Here is a 19,800-nt window from a genome sequence, read left to right on the forward strand (position 1 = left end):
ACGTAATACGTTAAGGAATACCAGATTCCTGATGCTGTATTTTCCTACAATTCATACTATCATATTCAGCCACAAGTAGAACATCTCAGGATACGCTGGTGAGGGGTTTTTTGGTTTGGTTTTGGGGTTTTTTGGTTGTTTTTTTCAGGTTTGGTTGTTGTTTGTTTGTTTTTTGAAGATAATTCATTATATTTAACTATGATATTTTCCCTCAGCATACACTAGAAACAGAGCATCACAAACTGTTTCGGATTTCCATAGCTATAAGCAAGAATTTCTACCACTGTCATACTTTGATAACAGGACACTTAAAAGCCTTCATATTATAGCAGCAATAATGCTTAACCACACTTCTGTTCTGTCCACTCTGCTATTTATTCTACTTTACCATGAGAGTAGCAGTGCGGGAGATAAGGGTGGAAGGGAAAGAGATGGGTCAAAAGAAATGCAGCATTTTTCTGTCTTATTAGTATAGGACTTACTTTTGTATTTAAGTCACAATCTAACTGTAATTTGCTTTTCAACGTGGTTGCAACACAATCTGTGCATGCGTGCTTTGGAAGAGAAGGAACTTATAGGGGGAAAAAAATCTGTAGTTCTGGAGTAATAGGGGGTTTTCCTCCATCTTTTACATACTGGGACTAATATTTATTTTTCTCCTAGATAAGCTTCCCCCAGTTTCCCATGCAATTTTCGAAACAAGTATTATAATTTATTACTGTGATTACAATCAAAATCCATTTGCCCAAGCAGCCACCCAATACCCCCTGATTTCTAAAATCCACTCTGCATCCCAGCTCAAGACGCTTGGCCAAAAAATTAGGGGTTCGGGGTTTTTTTTGCTACTACAATACTGCAATAAAGGCAGTAAATCCAAAGTTTGTTCTGGAATGTACATTGATTTTCCAAGTGTATATTGCTATATTTATCCTCACCATACCTTGTGAGTTGAAGCTGCAGGATTAGGTGCTGGTCTAGACACAGAAGATGATGATATCCCACTGTAGCTAGGAGTTCTATGGTGACCTGAAAGGCCTGTGGATCCAGTTTTTGCAACAGTTTTTGAACGAGGAAGGGAATTGCTTGTGTGCGTTAAGGGATCCTTCTTTTTTGGAACCGCTCCACTTTCTATAAAGAAAACCAGTGATGAGAACATTTTCAGCAGTTATACTTTTACCATCAATTCTAACTTGAAGATAGTATGGCTGGCACATGTAATACAGTATTATAGCAGAATAATACAAGTTTTTAAAGAGGTTTACTTTTAAGGGGATATTAACTTCATCTGTTTCCTAAAGTTAAGTTTTGAATTTTTAGGAGCTCTCAAAACTAACACTAGCGAACCATCTTAGAAAAGCTGGAGATGGCTAAATCCTGTAACAAGGGAAGAACATCATCTATTTCTTAAGACAGAAGATGACAGAACACGAGCCAGAAGATTTTCCTTCCCCAGAACTCCTAAAAATCATCATTATAGTAATCCCCAAATTTCAAGCCATTAGATTCAGAGCGTTCATTCCTTAACTGATGTTAGCAAGCTGGTTACTTTGGATGCTAGTTAACACTATCTAGCACCCTCCATACAGAATCTTCACCAAGACACTTCAATTTGGGAAAATTAAGAGTTCTACCTGCAAGCAGCTATCAGGTGCTTTTCCTTACAAGTTTGTTTCACTTCAGGAATCTCAAGGAGTAAAGAAATTTTGAATGGACACACCTCTGAAGCAGCTTACTTTCCTACACTTATAATTATGTCTTAAAATATCGTATCACTGAATTCAAACACCACCACACATTCCATTCATACTTGCTCTAATTGACCTCCATGATGGAGCAGGAAGGTCTCAAATCTGGTGACAGATATAACTTAACATATTTACCACAGGTGATTAAACTACAAAAGGCCATTTTTGTCCAGAGTAAGTGAAATAGCACTTGATTTCTACATTCTCCGTATGGGATACATGATAAAATAAGGTTCCTTGGCACAGAAATGGCAAGTTTAAACCACCAAAACAGAGACTAAGAGGTAAGAACGTCCTAAAGCAAGCATGCAGGTTGGTCAGGCTGGTTAACGATTAGAGCACAGCATCAGATTGGATTTTCTTTTTGTGGTGAGAATACGGTACTGTAAGCTGTCTAGTACAGTACTGTTTTCTGCAAAGAAAGCTGTAAATACTGCCTTATTTTATATCCTTTTAAAAGGATGAAGGAGATTTTCGATTAGATAAGATAAATACAGCATCAGAGGTAAGGAAGTTCAAGATGGATTTCAGCTATAGCTTCACTAAAATTTTTGAAATCTTCAACTCAGTTTGTCTTGTTAGTCTTAAGCGATGGGCCAAAAAACTCTGATTTTTAAGAAAGTTAATGTCTCTATGTAGAATTTTTAATATTGCCGTTCAGTGAAAAATCCTTTAAGTAGAAAGCCTCATCATTTTGAATGCTGTGTTTAAAAAATTCAACTAAGGATACTTCAGCAAAACAGTATCATGGAAAGATTAGTTAATCACTACCATGTTCTCAGCCTCTTTAAACATAAAAGCCTATTACACATCATTACAGAGCCTGCTGTTGTCCAGGTGTAACAAGCTTCTAAAGCCTTTTTCAGTCACAAATCTACCCCTTTTTAGAGTCAAAGAAACTCTGCAGGGGCCATCATAAACAATGTAGATGTATCAATATGCAAAAATCAAGGAAACAAAGAATACAATTAACTACATTTACCTGCAAGACATTTCTTGTTAAAAAACAAGCAAACCGAAAAAAAAAAACCAAAAACCAAAAACAACAACAAAAGAAGCCCCAACCCAAAACTGGCTACTGACTAAATCACACACAGATCCAGAGCTGGTTAAATTTACTTAGTCATTCCTGCACAGGAATTTCCAAGTCAAAAACTCTTCATAATTAAGCATACTTAGTAACTTTCAAATTCAAAAAGCAGCATTAAAAAAACCTAGCTACTCAGCACTTTGATACAATTTAATCAAACGGTGGCACTCAGTTTTGTTGTTTGATTTTTGTTTGGTTGGTTTGGTTTTTTTCTTCATCCTCATTTGCACAGCTGGCTTAAAGTCAACATGGGAAGACTTCAAAAAGCTAAAGTAGTTTTTCTGCATCTCATTCACCCTAACATGTTGCTTAATTATCACACTTTCCCATCTATTGAGAGTGATAGACACACATTGCAATTTTGAGCATCATAAAATTGCACAGGTAAGGAATATTTCGGAAAGCTGGAAATATGTGAGTGGAAGGAAATAGAGAAAGGTTTAACTACAAATTACTATTTACTCTAGCTGTACCTCCAGGAATCAAGGCCACTAAGTTTACCCATGTTCTGTGGTCAGTCCTGATGGGTAGCACAGAAAGAAACACTGATGAACTACTCTTGAACGTAGTTGTTCAGTATCAACTCCAGAGGGAAACTTCATTTAATGTACAAATTTTCATTTAAGTAAATAAAAATGTGATCAAACTTTTCAGAATTACAGTTTATCTAAAGTTCACCTAAGACATGAAGTGTTTAAGACCACATGTACTCACTTGTCAGGCTGATAGTCCCTCCTGTTTCATTGTGTAAAATACATATTTTGCTGTAACAAATGCAAAACCCCCAAAACATATTTCTTACCTATTTGTATCTGTCACCTGCTGAAAGACTGAAAATATGATGCAAGTGGTCTTAAAACCTTTGTAATATCTCCAGCAGCCTTTTGCCAAATGTTTCACCATTCCGCATAAAACAGTAAGGAAGTGCCTAAAATATGTTCTAATCACAAAGAGAGACCGTGGCATTTTTTCAAGTGTATTTGAAACACTGAACAATTCAATTTTCTACTTCATAAATACTTACAGGACAGTAACAGGGGCTCAACCGTTTTAATTTTACTCTCTAATTCTTGACTGGACAGAATAATTTACTTTAAAGCTCCAAGCTAACACCACTAGATCATATAGAAATAATAACTATCTGGTCCTGAAAGCATCCCTGCAATTTTAAACTGACATACAAATATATACACAACAAACAAGGAGAAAAATTTTGTCTGAGGTTTTCTATTAGTTAAATTGTGATAAGCTGCAGACACAGCTGCCCAATTTCAGACTCCCTTACAGAGAGGAATGTTAAATTGCATTTATTATATGTAGCTGTTTTTAAAAATAAAGTGAAGTAAGGATATTTTTGAACAACTTTAAGAGAAGCCTGATCATACTACACACCTGGAAACACAGAAACAATCTGGGAAGCATGCAGCTCTAGCTTATTTATCTAATAAAGATAAAAGTATGCTTTGTATTTCTAAAAAGCAAACCAATTATATTTTCTTTTGTGCATCTAAAACAGGTTAAGGCATATGTTAGTAAACAACTTTCTGCTGTTTTATAATTTCTTAAGCATCAAAAAAAAGTACAAATTAAAATAAGCAGCAGCAGTTGCAGTATTGCAGAACAGTTTCCAGCCTTTAGTTGTGAAACCTTAAAAATCGTCAGGGAATACTCCTCCGAAGATCCTTATCCTATTGATAACTGATATAAAGTGACTATGAGAAGTCATTATATGTGGTCTGTGGACCCTAGGTTGGGGGCGGGGGGGAAATCACTAGTCTAGAATTGTCTGTAACTTTGTATATGTAAAAAAAAAAGTCTTTAAACTGCTTAGCTATACATTTTCTGCAAATATTACATAGAAAAATACATGTAGCAATAGCAAGACTGATCACAATTCAGGATCAGCACTCAGGGTAGGCCCCAAAATAGTAATTCCTTCAGAGCTTATATTCAGATTTTTGAAATAGGTAGATTCAAGTAATAAAAGCTACCTAGCAGAAAGCTTCAGCAACTAACAAGGACAAGTTCCACGTTTCAAATGGCAGCACAGCTACACAGATGAGTTGTTCTCCTCTATGAATTGACAGAGCCATGTCAAAGATCTACTGTTACCAAATTACAGTGTTAAAAATTATCTTATTGCTACTTGTTCTTCTACTTAGGAAACTCCTTAAAAGCGTCATTATTAAGAGTAGAATTTTTGCAACTTGAAAAACATTGCCAATATATGCCCGCTATTAAAAACATGCCAGCAAATCCTTCCAAGTGAAAAATGAGACAAAATACTAGCTACTTGCACAGTGCTAACGTTGTGATAAGAGGGAGAAATTTAATGCTTTCTCTGATCGTGTATCATGCTGAGATTTACATGTTAACTGTAAAATGGCACAATGAAATTAACGTAATACTATCAGTATTGTATGCCTAGTGAATAAGTTAATAAAACTCATAAATGCTGCCTTTGGCAAGACTGGCATAATCTCGTTCCCAAGCTAGTTTAAAAACAAAAAACAACAACCCACAATGCAAAGAAAAACATGCGTGTCTGAGGAAAAAATATAATACAGCTAAATTGTTTCACATCTAATTTAAAACTGCTATGATAACAAGAGTGATGACATTAAACAATAAATATGTATTTTAAAATAAACTTTTGGGTCAAGGCTACTTGTTATTACTCTTAAGTTACTGCATAGCCTTCTGCAACTGAAGGGCAGGCGATACTGCTGTAATGAGGTCTTATAAAATCTTATTATAAATCTATCAGATAAACTTTCAAGAAAAATCTCCAGCTATTCAGGTAAGGTAGGAAATGATGAATGAGGAAGACAGGAATAGGTAGTCATTTGTGCTTTACAATCAAGTAAATTGGTCTGAAAGGCTGACGCAAACAGTATCTTCAAAGAAGGAAGAATCTCAAATCAGTAACATTTTGGAAATATAAAAAGTGTGCAGTATAGCTGTGAGAATACAGTATCAGACAGAATTAAGCAGCAAAAACATCTGTAAAGACTTTGGCCTTTGAAGGCAAATGAAAGAAAGCAAAGCACTTTTTGACCAAAGAATGAGCAAAAAGGCACTTTCTTGATGTTAAAACTATGAATGACCATGTTTCACAATTCATAAAATCCTGGACTTTTAAAAAGCCCAGCCTGATTACACAAAAGCACAAGTAATACCTTATGAAGACAGAAAAACGAAGCTTATACCAGACCCCTGCGGCTCAGAACCTCTGCACTACCACTATTTTCTCAGAAACAGTAGTCCTCTTAAGTAGCCTGCAAGCTGATTTTGTACAGTTTTCCAAAAATTTGTCATCTACTTTGCAGTTTTAAATGACTGCAGCTGTCCGTGTGAAAATGCCATCTTTATTACGACATGTATAAGTGACGTACTTTTAAGAAAAAAGTGTAGCGCCAGCATGTTCTTACAAACAAGACTCCCCTCCTCCACGCTCCAAAAAAATGGAGACAGAGAATGTGAGAGAGTGAGCATAGGCACCAGCCAATTAAGAAATTCAGACATTAATTAATAGGATGACTTTCCTGGTACTACCAGGGACCCCATAGCTGCAGAAGTTGTTCAGTACTTTGGGTAAACTCTAACTTCCATGAGTTATAAGTGTGAAGTTTACCTATGACAATGTAAACGCAAATAGATATGCAACAAGCCTCCTGAAGTCTTTTTCAAAGTAATTCAGAAGATGCCTGGTACCTAACACTTTTTTAATGACCTGATCCTTAGTCCTTCTGTCTCTTCTCAGATCCCACTGAGCCTGGTAAATGAAAGTTTCTCCATTAGCCCACATTCCTTTCCAGAAAGTCAGAAGACGCTTTCTCAGAAAAAAGCATCCCCAAAAGACCATCGCCCTTTGCAGTTGTTCTGCTACCCTTTCCTACACAGTTTTGCAGAAGTGGTTCTGTCGTCCATCTTCTGTAAGTCAGCAGGAATATCATTGCAAATGGGTAAACTGACTAATACCAATTTCCACAAGTTTACCAACAATTACCACCTGGTGCTACAGGAACTTCTGTAAATAAAAACATCTGCCACAGAACTGGCAAAACGTTTCATTTCCAGCAGATGACAATGGCTATTCTATGCTTTCTTACTAAGAGATTTAATCAAATTTACAGTTTTAGGAGTGAAAGGTCAGTCTAACTTTTCTCCTGCTGCATCCAATTCTGAGATACATTCAGAAAAAGGTACAAAAACATATAAAGGAAAGAGTTTAAAGAAAAAGCTGTTCATATTGAATCAGATGGAGCATGTTATCAATTTTTGTGTGTACATGCATGTATTTGTTCATTTAATCTCCAGCCAACCAGGTAAAAAGGCAAGAGTTGTACTGGATCATTTACGGTAAAGAGTTCTCAAGCTCAATCTATATAGGAATTTATACTGAAGAGCGATTTTAGCTACATCTTTTTGACAAATGCAGTTCACAAAAAATACCACACATACACTACTCTAAAGGTACCTAACATGACATAGTTCCATTACTTTAATTTCTCATGCATTAGAAAGAATAAAACCAAACTAGAACTAGAAATGGAGCTAGGAAAAACAAAAACAAACACAAAGCATGTGTTTATACTAACTTTCAAATTTAGTTACTTTAAAAACTGAATACTGCTCTTGACTCAGTAGACAAGCTTTATGAATTCCACTGCTTGTTAGCTCTCTATTTTATTTAACTTCACTGTAGTCTACTATACGAATTATCAGTTGAGATCGCAGTTGTGACAACAGCTTACTGCTGGCTTAAAACATTCCCTGAAGAAAATTCACAAATCTCACAGTAACTTTACTCCCTGCGTACAGACAAACAAGTTTACTTGTGGTATTTTAGTATCCCTGGTGCAGTCTTCTGGGAAAGGATAAAAACAACCTTCTTTGACAAAAACACAAGAGCTGTTCCCCCTCCCCCCAACTCCGTTTTAATCATCTATCACTTTCTCGGAGCAAAACCCCTTAAAATTTAAAGCAGCTGAATGCACATGCACATTCACTCTCACAATATCATAAAGGAAGAGCTACTTAAGTGAGCACAATATATAATCTACATATCCTACACTGACTTTGACACTTTCTAAAACAGGTTTAATGTAATTCCTTTAAGAATATAACAGGAGAAATATTTTCTAAAATGTTGTCTTAGTAAATAGTTTTGGATTCTAGGACAGTCACTGTAAGAGAGAACTGAATAGTACAAAATCAAAGTATTGTCAAAGTCATAGAAAGGATGGAATGTATCTTATATAAAGCCTTTAAAAACAGAAATATAAATAAAACAATTTTTTTAAGTTGGCGGGGCCAGAACATAGCATTGCATATTTTTCCCTGTAATACACCAGAAACTGAGAGACATCCCCTCAATAGGCGCTGGGAAAACCAAACCCACCTGACTGGAGATGTCCATTGCGGCATGCCAGGTTAGTACTGTCATTATAGACCTCCGTTTGCGGCTTGGAAATTTGCAAAACTGCCTGCAGCTTCTCTACATTGTAGACAGAGGGGGAGGGAGGAAAAAGGACAAAAATAAACAAACAAAAAATAAAAATGAACCAAGAAAATTTATGTATGTTGAACACACAAATGTCAAGTTTGGCTTTGTTATACTTGATACAGGGTTAAAGATAAAAGGACTATTTCTATCTATTCTACATGTTTAGCAAATTTCTAAGAAAGTTCTGTCAGTATGAGCATGACCGAAAACAGCTTTAAAACTAGTCATTTAGGGCTGAGTTAATTACGACCTTTCCAGTCCACTGATTACAGTTACTTCCCAAAAGCAATAGTCAGGATTAATTCAACTTCATTTACTAAATATTTGTGTTGATAAACCATTTCTGAAAGTCCTCCCGAAGGTGTTACTTTTGACCAACTGCAAGGAGTCATCACTTTCCTGCATATTAAATGTTTCGCTTAAGTAGTAACAGCCAGTCAACATTTTACAGAAACCTCAACTGTTCAAGCAAAACACCATATATATATATTACAATGATGTCTTTCAAGATGTCTATTTAGAAATATAACTGCCTTGAAATTAAGTCAATAAAATTTGCATTCAAGCTGTGTTCTTTAAGAGGATTAACTTCAGAAACATTTGAGTACAAGATTTATAAGGTTAAAGATTAAGGAGCAATAAATTAAGATGTCATGATAAACTAGCCAAAGCATAAGTCAAAGAGGTGTAAGGCTGCAAACGACACAAAACACGAATTAAGTCTCAGGACTATTTGTTCTCTGCAGCTCACCTACCATTCCTGCTTTTCCCACTGCAGTTAAAAGCCTCTAGGCCTTACTTTTGGGGCACTTTACAGCCTCTCCCACCTTTATTTCACACACCCACCCCTTTTTTTGCAAAAACAAAACATGTTTTGTAAGGATGCAAGGCATATATCGTCACACTGTGTGTTCCCCCTCCCCTTTTTTTTTCCACCTCTCCTCCAAGAGATAAGAGTACCAAGAAGCTGCAGGAAAACAGATGGCCAAGTAGAAGACTGATGTCCTCTGGCAACATGAAAGCACATACTGCAAAAGAAGACGAATTCTACCAAAAATATGCATGGCCAAGATCATAAATGCCCTGACTGGAGGAAGAACTGGCATTCAGAGCTTGCAGATCATACAACCAATAAGCCACAACACCTCCTTGCTTCTGTTTCTTTGTCTATTACAGATCTTTTTCCAGTCTTTCTGCTTCATTCCTTTCTTTTTCTGCCTGCCCCTGACCACTCACTGCTTAGCTTCCCTGAAAAGTATCTTTAGACCCAATAGTTCAAGTGATGGTTTAATAATAATATCCAGACTGAACAAGATGCAGTTTAGAGTGAAAACTTAGTAGCCACAGGCACATATGAAAAGCTAAAGTTCAAGATTAGTATGTGCACCCAGGATTTTCTTTGTTTTAAATTGAAGCATTGAAGAGTCGGGTACAGTAAAACAACAAAGTTAGTCACAAAAGAACAGCCTACAAACAACCACAAGCTTTGTATGACTTGCAAGAAGTTACTCAAAGAAACCTCCTTCTAAAGGAGCCTAAGAAAGTCCTTTTAGTATGACTGACCACAAACCTAGTGTACTATTTGAGTGGGCGCAGCACCACTGAAGGAGTCAGCCGAACAGTCTACTCCCTGCCCAGCACATGCAATCTGAATGGAAAGCACATACAGAAGCTTAGGAAACAGCAGCAGTATTAACAGACTTGGTAAGACATTAGATAATCGGTTTAAGTTATGGAGAACTTTTTCTGAACTTTACAAAAAAACCCAAACTTTCTAGTGAGTGACCACAATAAAATCAATTGGCTTGAGCAGGAATTCAGGAAATGCCATTTGCTTCAACACTACAGTTTGAGGCTGGGGTTTTACCACAATTATCAATGGTTTAGCAAGTTCCACATATTCAGGAACTCCAAGACTGCAACAAAAAAATGTAATCCAACTGTTGTCCAGTTTCAATTCATATCACTTTACACATCAACATGTAATTTTAATATTGCACATAAAATTACATAAAGCAAATATATCACTTTTCTTGAGACAGTGTAGCTGTAGAACCCTCTGGAACAATGAAAATAAATCGAGCTATTAAATATTATTCCAGGGAATTAAGACACTCTTATCACCTTCCATTTAAATGCTTTCTCCCTTTGTCTCCAGACACGGGGAAAAACATGTTTACAGAATCTCATTCATTATTTCTCCTTGATGATACAACGTTGACATAAACCTACCAAATAAACACCACTGCAGCCATCATCTTACTTAGGCAATACTAATTAAACAAACAAACAAAAAACCACTTACCCTGTAACACAAGCCTGAAGCAAAAACACCATCAGCTCCAAAAAAGTGGAAGAATCCCAAAAGGTGTCCATTGAAGCCCATATCTATACACGGGCAGAATTATTACCAAAAAGCATACTGATGAAAGACATTTGAATTATGTGCCATGTGTCCTTCAACCAAAATACTGAAGCTACACATACAGAAAGGCACCTGTGCTGATAGAAATCTGTTCCCCTACAGAAAGTCTGTCTGAAATGGGAGAATACAGATTCGTACAACACATGTATAGCGTTAGAATTGAATAGTGTTGTACTGGACATTGTGGTTATGTACCTTTAGGAATGGCAAACTGCTGAATTTTATGTATCAGTTGTAGAAAACAAATATCCTCTTGTGTTTCTAAATATATCAAATATAATGATTCTAACATGGGTGATCAGTCATCCAGGACAGATCAGGTCTATGAAGACCATCAGACCAAGATTTACCCATGCATCTAAGTAACTGCACAGTTAACACACCCTGAACTGTGTCAAACACAGGGGCCACCACCAGTGGTGTGGTATATGGTATAACGGTATAATCTGGAAGTCCCCTGACAGCTAGCACAACTCAATATTGTCACTGGACTGTCAAAGTGATCAAGTCACCTTGAGGTGCTCTGAAACATACCTGGACTAACTTGAGCTTTCAGGCTGAAGTACAGCTTTAAAATGGAATACCATACAGTAATTTAGACTTAAGATGAAGATAGGGCTCAAAATAATAAAGCCATCATCCAAAGTAAGTAGCTACATTACATCCTCTTGGTCTAACATTAAAAGGCATCAGTGGTGTGATGACACATGGTGATGGCACATGGGTGTGATCAGACAACACACTCCCATCAATGGTGTCAATCTGCAGCCTGCAATCACATCTCTGTCTAGCAAGCAGGACGAAATATTTTATATTAGTGTCTACTTTAAGTCTTTTTTTATCCTACCAGCTATTCTGGTAGTAGAGATGAACGTACCCGCTTCACTCCAACTTAGTTTTTTTGCAATGTTTACCCTTTTTATCTTTTCAATCAGAGCACAGCAAGTTAGCAACTTATCAGCATTGCAAGCGCTACTGCAATAACACAAGCAAGGATGAAGCAGTACCCACAAAATACAGACACTGCTACCTCAAAACAGTAAATTTTTTAAAGAAATCCTAGTTACTTGTAATTAGGCTATCAGCAACAAGTCATACCTTATCAAAGATTGTTAGCATGTTATCACTTTCACTCTTTTGTTCCCTAGTTTATATTACCTCTAGAAATCAGCCTTTAACCCTAATGAACAGAAAATATATTTTCTGCATATACTAAGGTTCTACCGACAAGCACCCATAACAATGCATAGAAGCTGGAAGCCTCTTTCACCCCACGTTCCCTTCACTTGTTTTCCAAAAAGACCTAAGGACACCAGAAACTCAAGGGAAACAAAAGGGATTCACTTTCTTGTGGTTGTCAAAACTTCCCTGTCAATGCCCAGTTAGGACCACAGAACCACAAAGCGTAAGAGGAGAAAAGAACGTGAGTTTTCCTGTCTGCTCTATATGCTCCTAGGCTGCGGAGTTAGAACAACACAGTGCAAGATTAAAGCTGCAGATACACAAGTTCAACTCAAGTACGTTCCTTAAAGAGCAATTTAAAAGAAAATATGTTTACTTTCATTTCACTGCCTGAACTGAAAGCATTAAGTTCTCAATTTAGAGGATGCACTACACAAAGCTATTGGTTTGTTGCTTGATGGGGGGGATCTTTGTTTATCATACACAATAAGATGCCATTTCCAATCCTGCCTGTTTTACTCTGTCCATTAAGAGCTTATATACAACACTTAATTTTGATACAGCTAAAACTGTGCAACACTTCTGAAAAGAAGTGGTCTTACCCGCTAGTCTTAAAATAGACTAATGCTAGATAAAAATTACGAGAATCAGGATTTCACAACCTTATGGCCTACATAATGCTAAAGAATTATTATTACAGTAGATACCAACAATCTGGAAATTGTTATATAAGTGACATCAGAATTAACAGAACATGAAGTGGTTACACATACAGAGCGCACACTTAGTACTCACGATCAGCAATATATCATAAGTTTTACCACAGTTCTAACACAGAAATCCTAAACTAACTACAATACAAGTTAGTCAAGACTTCCTCAGTTTATGTCAAGTGTGCCATGATATAAAGATTTCTCAGTTACTTTTACACCTATTTCTTAAGGCATAGGGAAGTGGATCATGAGATCCCAATTTCAAAATCCAACAGCAGCACTGAAAGAGTATTACTTACTCTCAACTAAAAGCTAAACTTAAGAGACCTTACAAAGACAATGACTCTTTTACTTTAAAAGTCAAAGTAGTATTTTAGAAGAATGCATTACATCAAGTTGTGCAAATAACGACAAACTTTCCAAAGTCATGAATTGTAACTGGTACCTAAAAGCTGCAAGCGATCCTTGGCCATTGCCAAATTTGTCATCATTTTAGACTGCAGACGTCGAGCCCGTTCACACTGCTCACCTTACAAAGAAAAATCAATGTTAACACACAATTTGGCAAATCAACTTTTTTAAGTGCTAAAATACTGACACCCAGCCTTCCCTCCTCTTTCTCCCACCCTTTATCTACCCCCTCCACTAAGGAACTTTGTTGCAAAACTAATGAAAAAAATCCTAAAGCTTTCTATTTGATCAAAAAATTTAAAGTTAGTTGACACTATCTGCTTTACAATAATGTTCATAGAGCAGTGGGAACCCAAGCTTTGCTTTGCATATTCTCTAACATCTCATGCTGACCTAATGTATTTTCTTTGACACTGCATTTTTCTATAGAGAAATTGAATAAAAAATATTTTTACAATGCTTGAAAAGTGACTGAGAGGCAAGTACAATTTGAAATAATTCACTTTGGCAAAATTAACAGCTTTAAATTCAGTTGACTGTGTCCCTTTACATTTCAAAACACACAGAATTACAGACATTAATATCACCACTTCCTAAAAAATAATGTCTGTTCATGTCAAGCTTTTTTTTTTTTTTTTAAACTGTGCAATTTAGATGGGTTGTATCAAATGCCACTAGTATTGTTGCATAATTAACATGTCACCATATACTGATATACTGTTCACAAACATTTCTAAACATAGCTGAGGAACAGAACAGCAGTCTGCAAAGGCAGTCACAGGTTTGGGGTTTTTCTGGGGGGTTGGGTTGTTATTATTATATTGTTTTGAGGACAGAAATCCTTAGCAAGTCCTTCACGACACCTATTTCTCTATAGTATGTACCTGCTTCTACACTACAGCTTAAAATGTTTCCATATACACAGATGGCTTTCTTCCTTTGTTGGAAATTTTTAGCTATTTTGGCATAAGCCAAAACACAATGCTAGACCATTCCAAATTGGGATGTTTCTTTTTTAATTATACTGAAGGGAATATAAAATTCTGCATAAGTGAGAACATGAACTGTCAACTTTGGCAAATCAAATGAGAATGCAATATTTTGGCATTCCCATTACATAAGAAATCACACGTTTTAGTTTAGAATGTTCATGAACTGCTTATGATTTTGGATAGTCTGGAAATATTTGGAGCAATATTTGCATGTGCTATAGACCAGAACATTAAGGTAGAACAGAGAAGTGGACCGGTGTTCCCTTACAGCTAAGACAGGAATAAGAAGCATTCTCAAGTATTCATTCAGCAGACCATTCCTAGCACCTACAATATTGATTCCTCACTTTGAAGAGGCCATACACCAAAATCTTTCCCACAAAACTCAAAACTGGCTTACCTTGACCAATTACTAAGACAGCTATTCCTTTTTCCAGTTCTTCAATTCCTTTCTTATACCATTCAACAGCTTGTTCCTTTTGTCCTGCTTAAAAAGGAAGTGAACCCATTATTTTCTGTAATAAATTAAAGCTTAGGAATGGTTCCATTTAATGCTACGTAAAACAAGTAAGAGGAAGGAAGACATATTTGAACAAAATCCTATGATTTAAAGAAACACTTAAAGGGACACTGTCAACTTTGTATCTACTTAGTTTCAAATAAGCTTTTCTATTAAAAACAGGTACTACACCAGCCTCAAATCACTTTTGCCTATTTTAGGAATACTTCTCCAACCGCCTTAAAGAGTTTCATCCCCTGGAAGAAAAAACAAACAAAAAAAACAAAACAAAAAACAAAACTCCCAACAACCCTCCACCAAAAGAAAGGTTAAAAAAGCTAGCCTACACATATTCACTCACAACAGAAATGGTGAAATTAACAGTTTTTCTTTCTGGAACATCAAATTGAGACATGCCTCTTAATCTTCCAGTGATAGCCAATATCAAAGTAACACTAGAAGCATAGAAACTCAAGAACAAAACCGACAAGTCTAAGATACTACAGGAGTGAGATGAGACACTTTTCCTCTGGTTAACTTTTGTACAGAACAGCTCGTTTGTCATAGGGGAGTATTTCTTTGTTCATCCTATTGTGAAACCGCTGGATTGCAGGTGTATGTCAGCTTTCATATGAAGTACAGTACATGTAGAATTAGAGTACGCCTCCGCACCAACGATGTCCTAAATGGATATTACACCAATTACAACCATGAACACGCCTATGCTTAACCTATACTATCTGACACCATGACAGAGAATAACCCATTGAAGAGATATGAATATCTACTTCGTATTGCTCCCCTTCTACAAATACTCTGCATTAAAAAGATACTTGCCTGCACATGGAAACATACTTCTGCGAGGTAGTATGTCACACTAAGCACGCCTTTCCACACAGGAATACAGCACATTAGGTATTACAATTTAAACCTGACTAGCATTAACAAGCTGCTAGTGCTAGAAAAACCAAAAATGCCTACAATGAAACCTTCACATATCATTACCCTAGTTTCAAAAGAGATAACGTTTCACAAAACTATTCCTAAGCGCCAGTTACCAGCGATTGTGTTGCTTCTGCACTCAAATCTTTCGATAACTTCAGGCCCAAACCTATTTTCTCGCAAATTTTAGTGCCAGTAAAAATATTTCAATACATTTCTAGAATCCTCTTAGGGGTTTTCTCTTGCTCCTCTCCAGATGCAAAAATCTTTTAATAACATTTGGCAAGTTACCCTGTGCAGACAATTCCACACTTTGCTCTTCTTACCGACACAAACAACAGGAGCAGCACCTTCCTAAGGTCATGTACCTCCCATGCCTTGGGAATCATTTTATCACTGCCGTTTCTCCACCAGCCTCATATATCCTGACCGTTAAGGACAAAGCTAGATAAATTAAATCATTGAAGCTGAGTGACTTTGATTCATTCTGTAGCCTTTTTTTCTTTAAGCTTCTCCCCATCACCTATAGAAACAGTTTTGACTGCAGTGTAAATCTAATGTTGATTATGGCTATTAGAAATCAAATTTGAGGTGATTCCAGCCACCTCTGCTATTGCCCGAATTGTTTTGCTATTCTGAAGAGCAGTTACAAACATGCCAAGGTCATCATTAAAATCTCACTTCCACCTTTTAACTGGAGAAGTTTAAAAAGCAATACACCAAACCGAGCTATTTACAAAGGTAGTGCTCTAAATCCATACAGAACGGTTTAGTAGTTCTCAGTGATTAAGACATTGAAAATACAATAAAAAAGTCACATTCCTTAGAAGCCAGTGATTTGCTGTACTGGGTCTGGCTGGGATGGAGTTAGTGTTCTTCATAGCAGCCCCTGTGGTGCTGTGTTTTGGATTTGTGACTAAAACGCATTGATAACTCAGCAATGTTTTGGCTATTGCTGAACAGCTTGCACAGCCTCGAGGTTTTCTTTTTCCCCACTCTAGATCCCCAGTGAGTAGGCTGGTGGTGCACAAGAAGTTAGGACAGGACAGCGGCAGGATGGCTGACCTAAATTGGCCAAAAAGATATTCCATATCATATAGTATAATATAATGCTCAGCAATAACAACTTGGGTAGAGGAAGAACAGGATGGGGACTGTCTTCCAAGGCAGCCATTGCTCAGGAACTGGCTGGGCACTGGTAAGCAATCGCATTTGCATCACTTTTTTTCCCCCCACCTCTTTCCTTTGCTTATTAACGGGTCTTTACACTGAGCCACAAGTTCTCTCACTTTTGCTCTTCCTACTCTCTCCCCTGTGCCATGAAGGGGAGTAAACAAGCAGCTACTTGGGTGCTTAGCTGCTGGCTGGGGTCAACCCACCACATGCACCTTCTCAGTCACAGGAAGAGATGTTAAGCTTGATTTTGAAATTACCAAAACAAGAACAATAATTTCCACAGTAATTCAGAAGCATAAAAATTACCAGAACTGCTATCATAATTACTGAAGCGCACATAGCTTCCAGAACAGCAAAACCGCCACATAATTAACAGGATATTAGAAAATCCAGAAATCCCAACCATTTCACATACTATGCCTAATAAATTGTTTTCTGTTGCAAGTTATAAAAAACTTGTTTACATATCAAATAAATTCAAAAGTATGCATGTATTCTGGTAAAAACAGATAAGCAAATATCAAATCTATGAACTAAAGCAAAGTGAGTTCTTTCTCAGCAAAATTAAGATTGCATTTGCAGGGTTGTAACAGCTTTGCAAGTGTTAGCAGCAAAGACCTTTTTTTCTTACTGGATGTATGACCTGTGCATCTAATTCATATATGACAACTCTAAAAATATCTATAAAGCAAGCCCATGATTAAAATCTGTATGTGAAGGCTTACCCTTCAAACCACCGACAGTTATAAGCCACAACAGTGGAAAAGGCACCTGACAATTTAAGGCTTAGCTACTCTTCACAGAGCAATCATCAAGACGGAAGTTTTACACTAGAGGCACCTTCTTTCATGCTTTGCTCCTATGACCCTCAGTGCTCTTATGCTGTACATCTGTTCTAGACTAACCTTGCTACCCACGGTGGGTTTTTTTTATCCCAGAGGTTATCGCTGACACTCCCAAACCCTCAATGCAAAGCAAGACACATCCCTCGCTTTCATGATGCTCTCAGCACGTAGCTTCTCTTGAAGGTCTATTCCTATATTTTTAACCTTCTCCTCTAGGATAGTAGTTTCACTAAAGCTCAACTGAAAGGGCATAATAAAGTATTCTGGTGTTTCCAGAGCATTTTAAAACCCAGCACGGCGTACCCCTAAGGACTGCCTTTTGGATGCTAACAAGAGTTGTGCTGCTGCATTTAGACTAAACGGCTAAACCAAATGCACCAGCAATTGCTTTTTTTTTAATCCTCTAGACAGAAAAAAAAAAAAAAAAATTCCTCACTCCTGTGTTTGATTTAATCAAACCTTAAACATCCTCCTTAACACCTTCTAGTCATATAGTGATAGCTTCTTTAAGAAAATTCATTTTAAAAAGCAACTGCCAAAATATGAATAAATATTGCTTTCCTTAAAAGTCAGATGACTCCAAATGGGCAGTTTGGGGGCCAAGTTTCCTGAAGATTCACTTCAACGCTTACACCGTCTGTCAGAACATCATGTCAACATCCCTGCCTTAAAGGATGCACCCTTATTATTGTCCCTGGTGCTTTTGTTGTCCGGCTGCCGTGGTTAAACCCAAAGCTAGTTACAGTCATACTCCAGCCCACCCCCCCGATTTTTAATCGCCTCACCCAGACCTCCGCATCAAAAACTTTAAATTAAAGTTATCAGAGAGAAAGGCAAAGACTTGTTTTGTCTGTGAAATTAGTCTGAAACGCGGCTTTTCAGTCCGGGGGCGGCGGGGGGGGAGGCGCGCAAAGCACCGTCAGGCCGTCACCCTCCCGCACAGATCCTCCGCCACCGGCATTTCTCACATAAGCGGGTTTTGTTCGTTTTTAACTCAAAGCCGCAGCCCCGGTTCCCCCGGCGCACGGCCAGCAGGCCCTGCCCGACCTCCCTTCCGACGGACCGACCCGGGCCCGGCCCGGCCCGCCTCAACCCCGCAGCCGGGGGCTGCCTCTCCTCCCCTACCTCTCTCGTCCTCGTCGATGCGCAGCGCCATAGAGATGCACTCGAAGGCCCGCTTGTGACAGGCCCGCACCGTCTCGGGCGCCCCGCCGGGCTCGGGCGCGTCGCCGGCCCCGGCCCTGCTGCCCTTGGCGGCCATGAGGGCGCCGCGGGAGAGGCGCTCGCAGAGCCAGGCGAAGAGCAGCCCGAGCTGGAAGGCGACGAAGCGGAGCAGGGCGAAGGCGGCGAAGAGCGGGTACGAGAAGTAGTACAGGTTCCGCTTGTGGGGGGAGGCCGCTGCCGCCGCCCCCGCCGGCGGCACGGGGGGGGCCGGCCCGGGCGGCGAGGAGGCTGAGGCCCCGGCGGCCGGGGGCGCGGAGCTGGAGCCGGCTGAGCCCTTCTTTTTCCCTCTGCCGCCCGGAGAATTCATTCACCGCCGTCGCCATAACCCGCTGCCAGCGACTGACAACAACCGGCCATGGCGGCGGCGGCGGCGACGCCCCTTTCGCTCGGCCCCAGGGGGAGGAGTGCGCCGCGGCCCTCGCCCAACGCCGGCAGCCGCCACCGCAGCGACAATAGGAGGCGGGGACAGCGCGGCGGGGCGCCTACAGCTCCCGGCCTGCCCCGGGGCCGGGCGGCGCAGTTCGGTTGGGCCGAGGCCGGGAAGCCGCCGTGCCGGGGGGCGGAGGGGCAGCGGCCAGGGCTGCGGCAGGGACCCCGGGAGGAGGGAGAGAGTGGGCGGGCGGGGGTGACCTCGGCGTCCCACCAGAGGTCCGCGCCGAGTGGAAGCGGCGATGAATAATTTAATAAAATCAATTATTCCGGGGAGGCGGGTGGCGAGGGTTCGGGGGAAGCTCCCCCTTGTGCTGAGGCACAGCCCGTGTCCCCCCTCCGCCCCGCCGGAGTTGCCCCCGAGGAATATTCGTGCAGCGCTTTTGTCTGCGCCGCGTTTCTGTAATTGAGGTGACGGGCTGTCTCCTCGCATGGAGGAAACGGGTGTAATTGGAGGGGGGGGGGGGCAATTCTTTTTGCACCCTCGTTATTTTATTACTCTGTAAACCCCAGAATTTTACTAAGATAGAAAATAACATAAATACATAAAATAACTGTTCATGACCTAGAACCATTATTAGAGACAGTAAACCTATCAGTGCTGGAAAAAATGCAATA

At 39.1% G+C, this 19,800-nt stretch overlaps 1 protein-coding gene across 6 annotated transcripts in view; it reads right to left on the reverse strand.

Annotated features, from left to right (window-relative positions):
* Positions 1-19,217, reverse strand: part of SPAST (spastin) — a 36,722-nt gene extending 17,505 nt beyond the window's left edge. Inside the window, exons 1-5 of one of the 6 annotated variants that reach the window (XM_054193793.1) lie at positions 18,655-19,216; positions 14,468-14,551; positions 13,110-13,193; positions 8,240-8,335; positions 941-1,128 (exon numbers count right to left, since the gene is read on the reverse strand). In XM_054193793.1, the coding sequence (XP_054049768.1) occupies positions 941-1,128; positions 8,240-8,335; positions 13,110-13,193; positions 14,468-14,551; positions 18,655-19,060 (858 nt within the window). In that variant the 5' untranslated portion in view covers positions 19,061-19,216. Of the gene's footprint in view, positions 1-940; positions 1,129-8,239; positions 8,336-13,109; positions 13,194-14,467; positions 14,555-18,654 lie in introns of all 6 variants that reach the window. The other 5 variants (XM_054193792.1, XM_054193795.1, XM_054193794.1 and 2 more) reach the window with 5 other exon arrangements.
* Between the last annotated feature and the right edge of the window lie 583 nt (positions 19,218-19,800).

This window comes from Rissa tridactyla, chromosome 3 (assembly GCF_028500815.1).
Source record: "Rissa tridactyla isolate bRisTri1 chromosome 3, bRisTri1.patW.cur.20221130, whole genome shotgun sequence".
Classification (NCBI taxonomy): domain Eukaryota; kingdom Metazoa; phylum Chordata; class Aves; order Charadriiformes; family Laridae; genus Rissa; species Rissa tridactyla.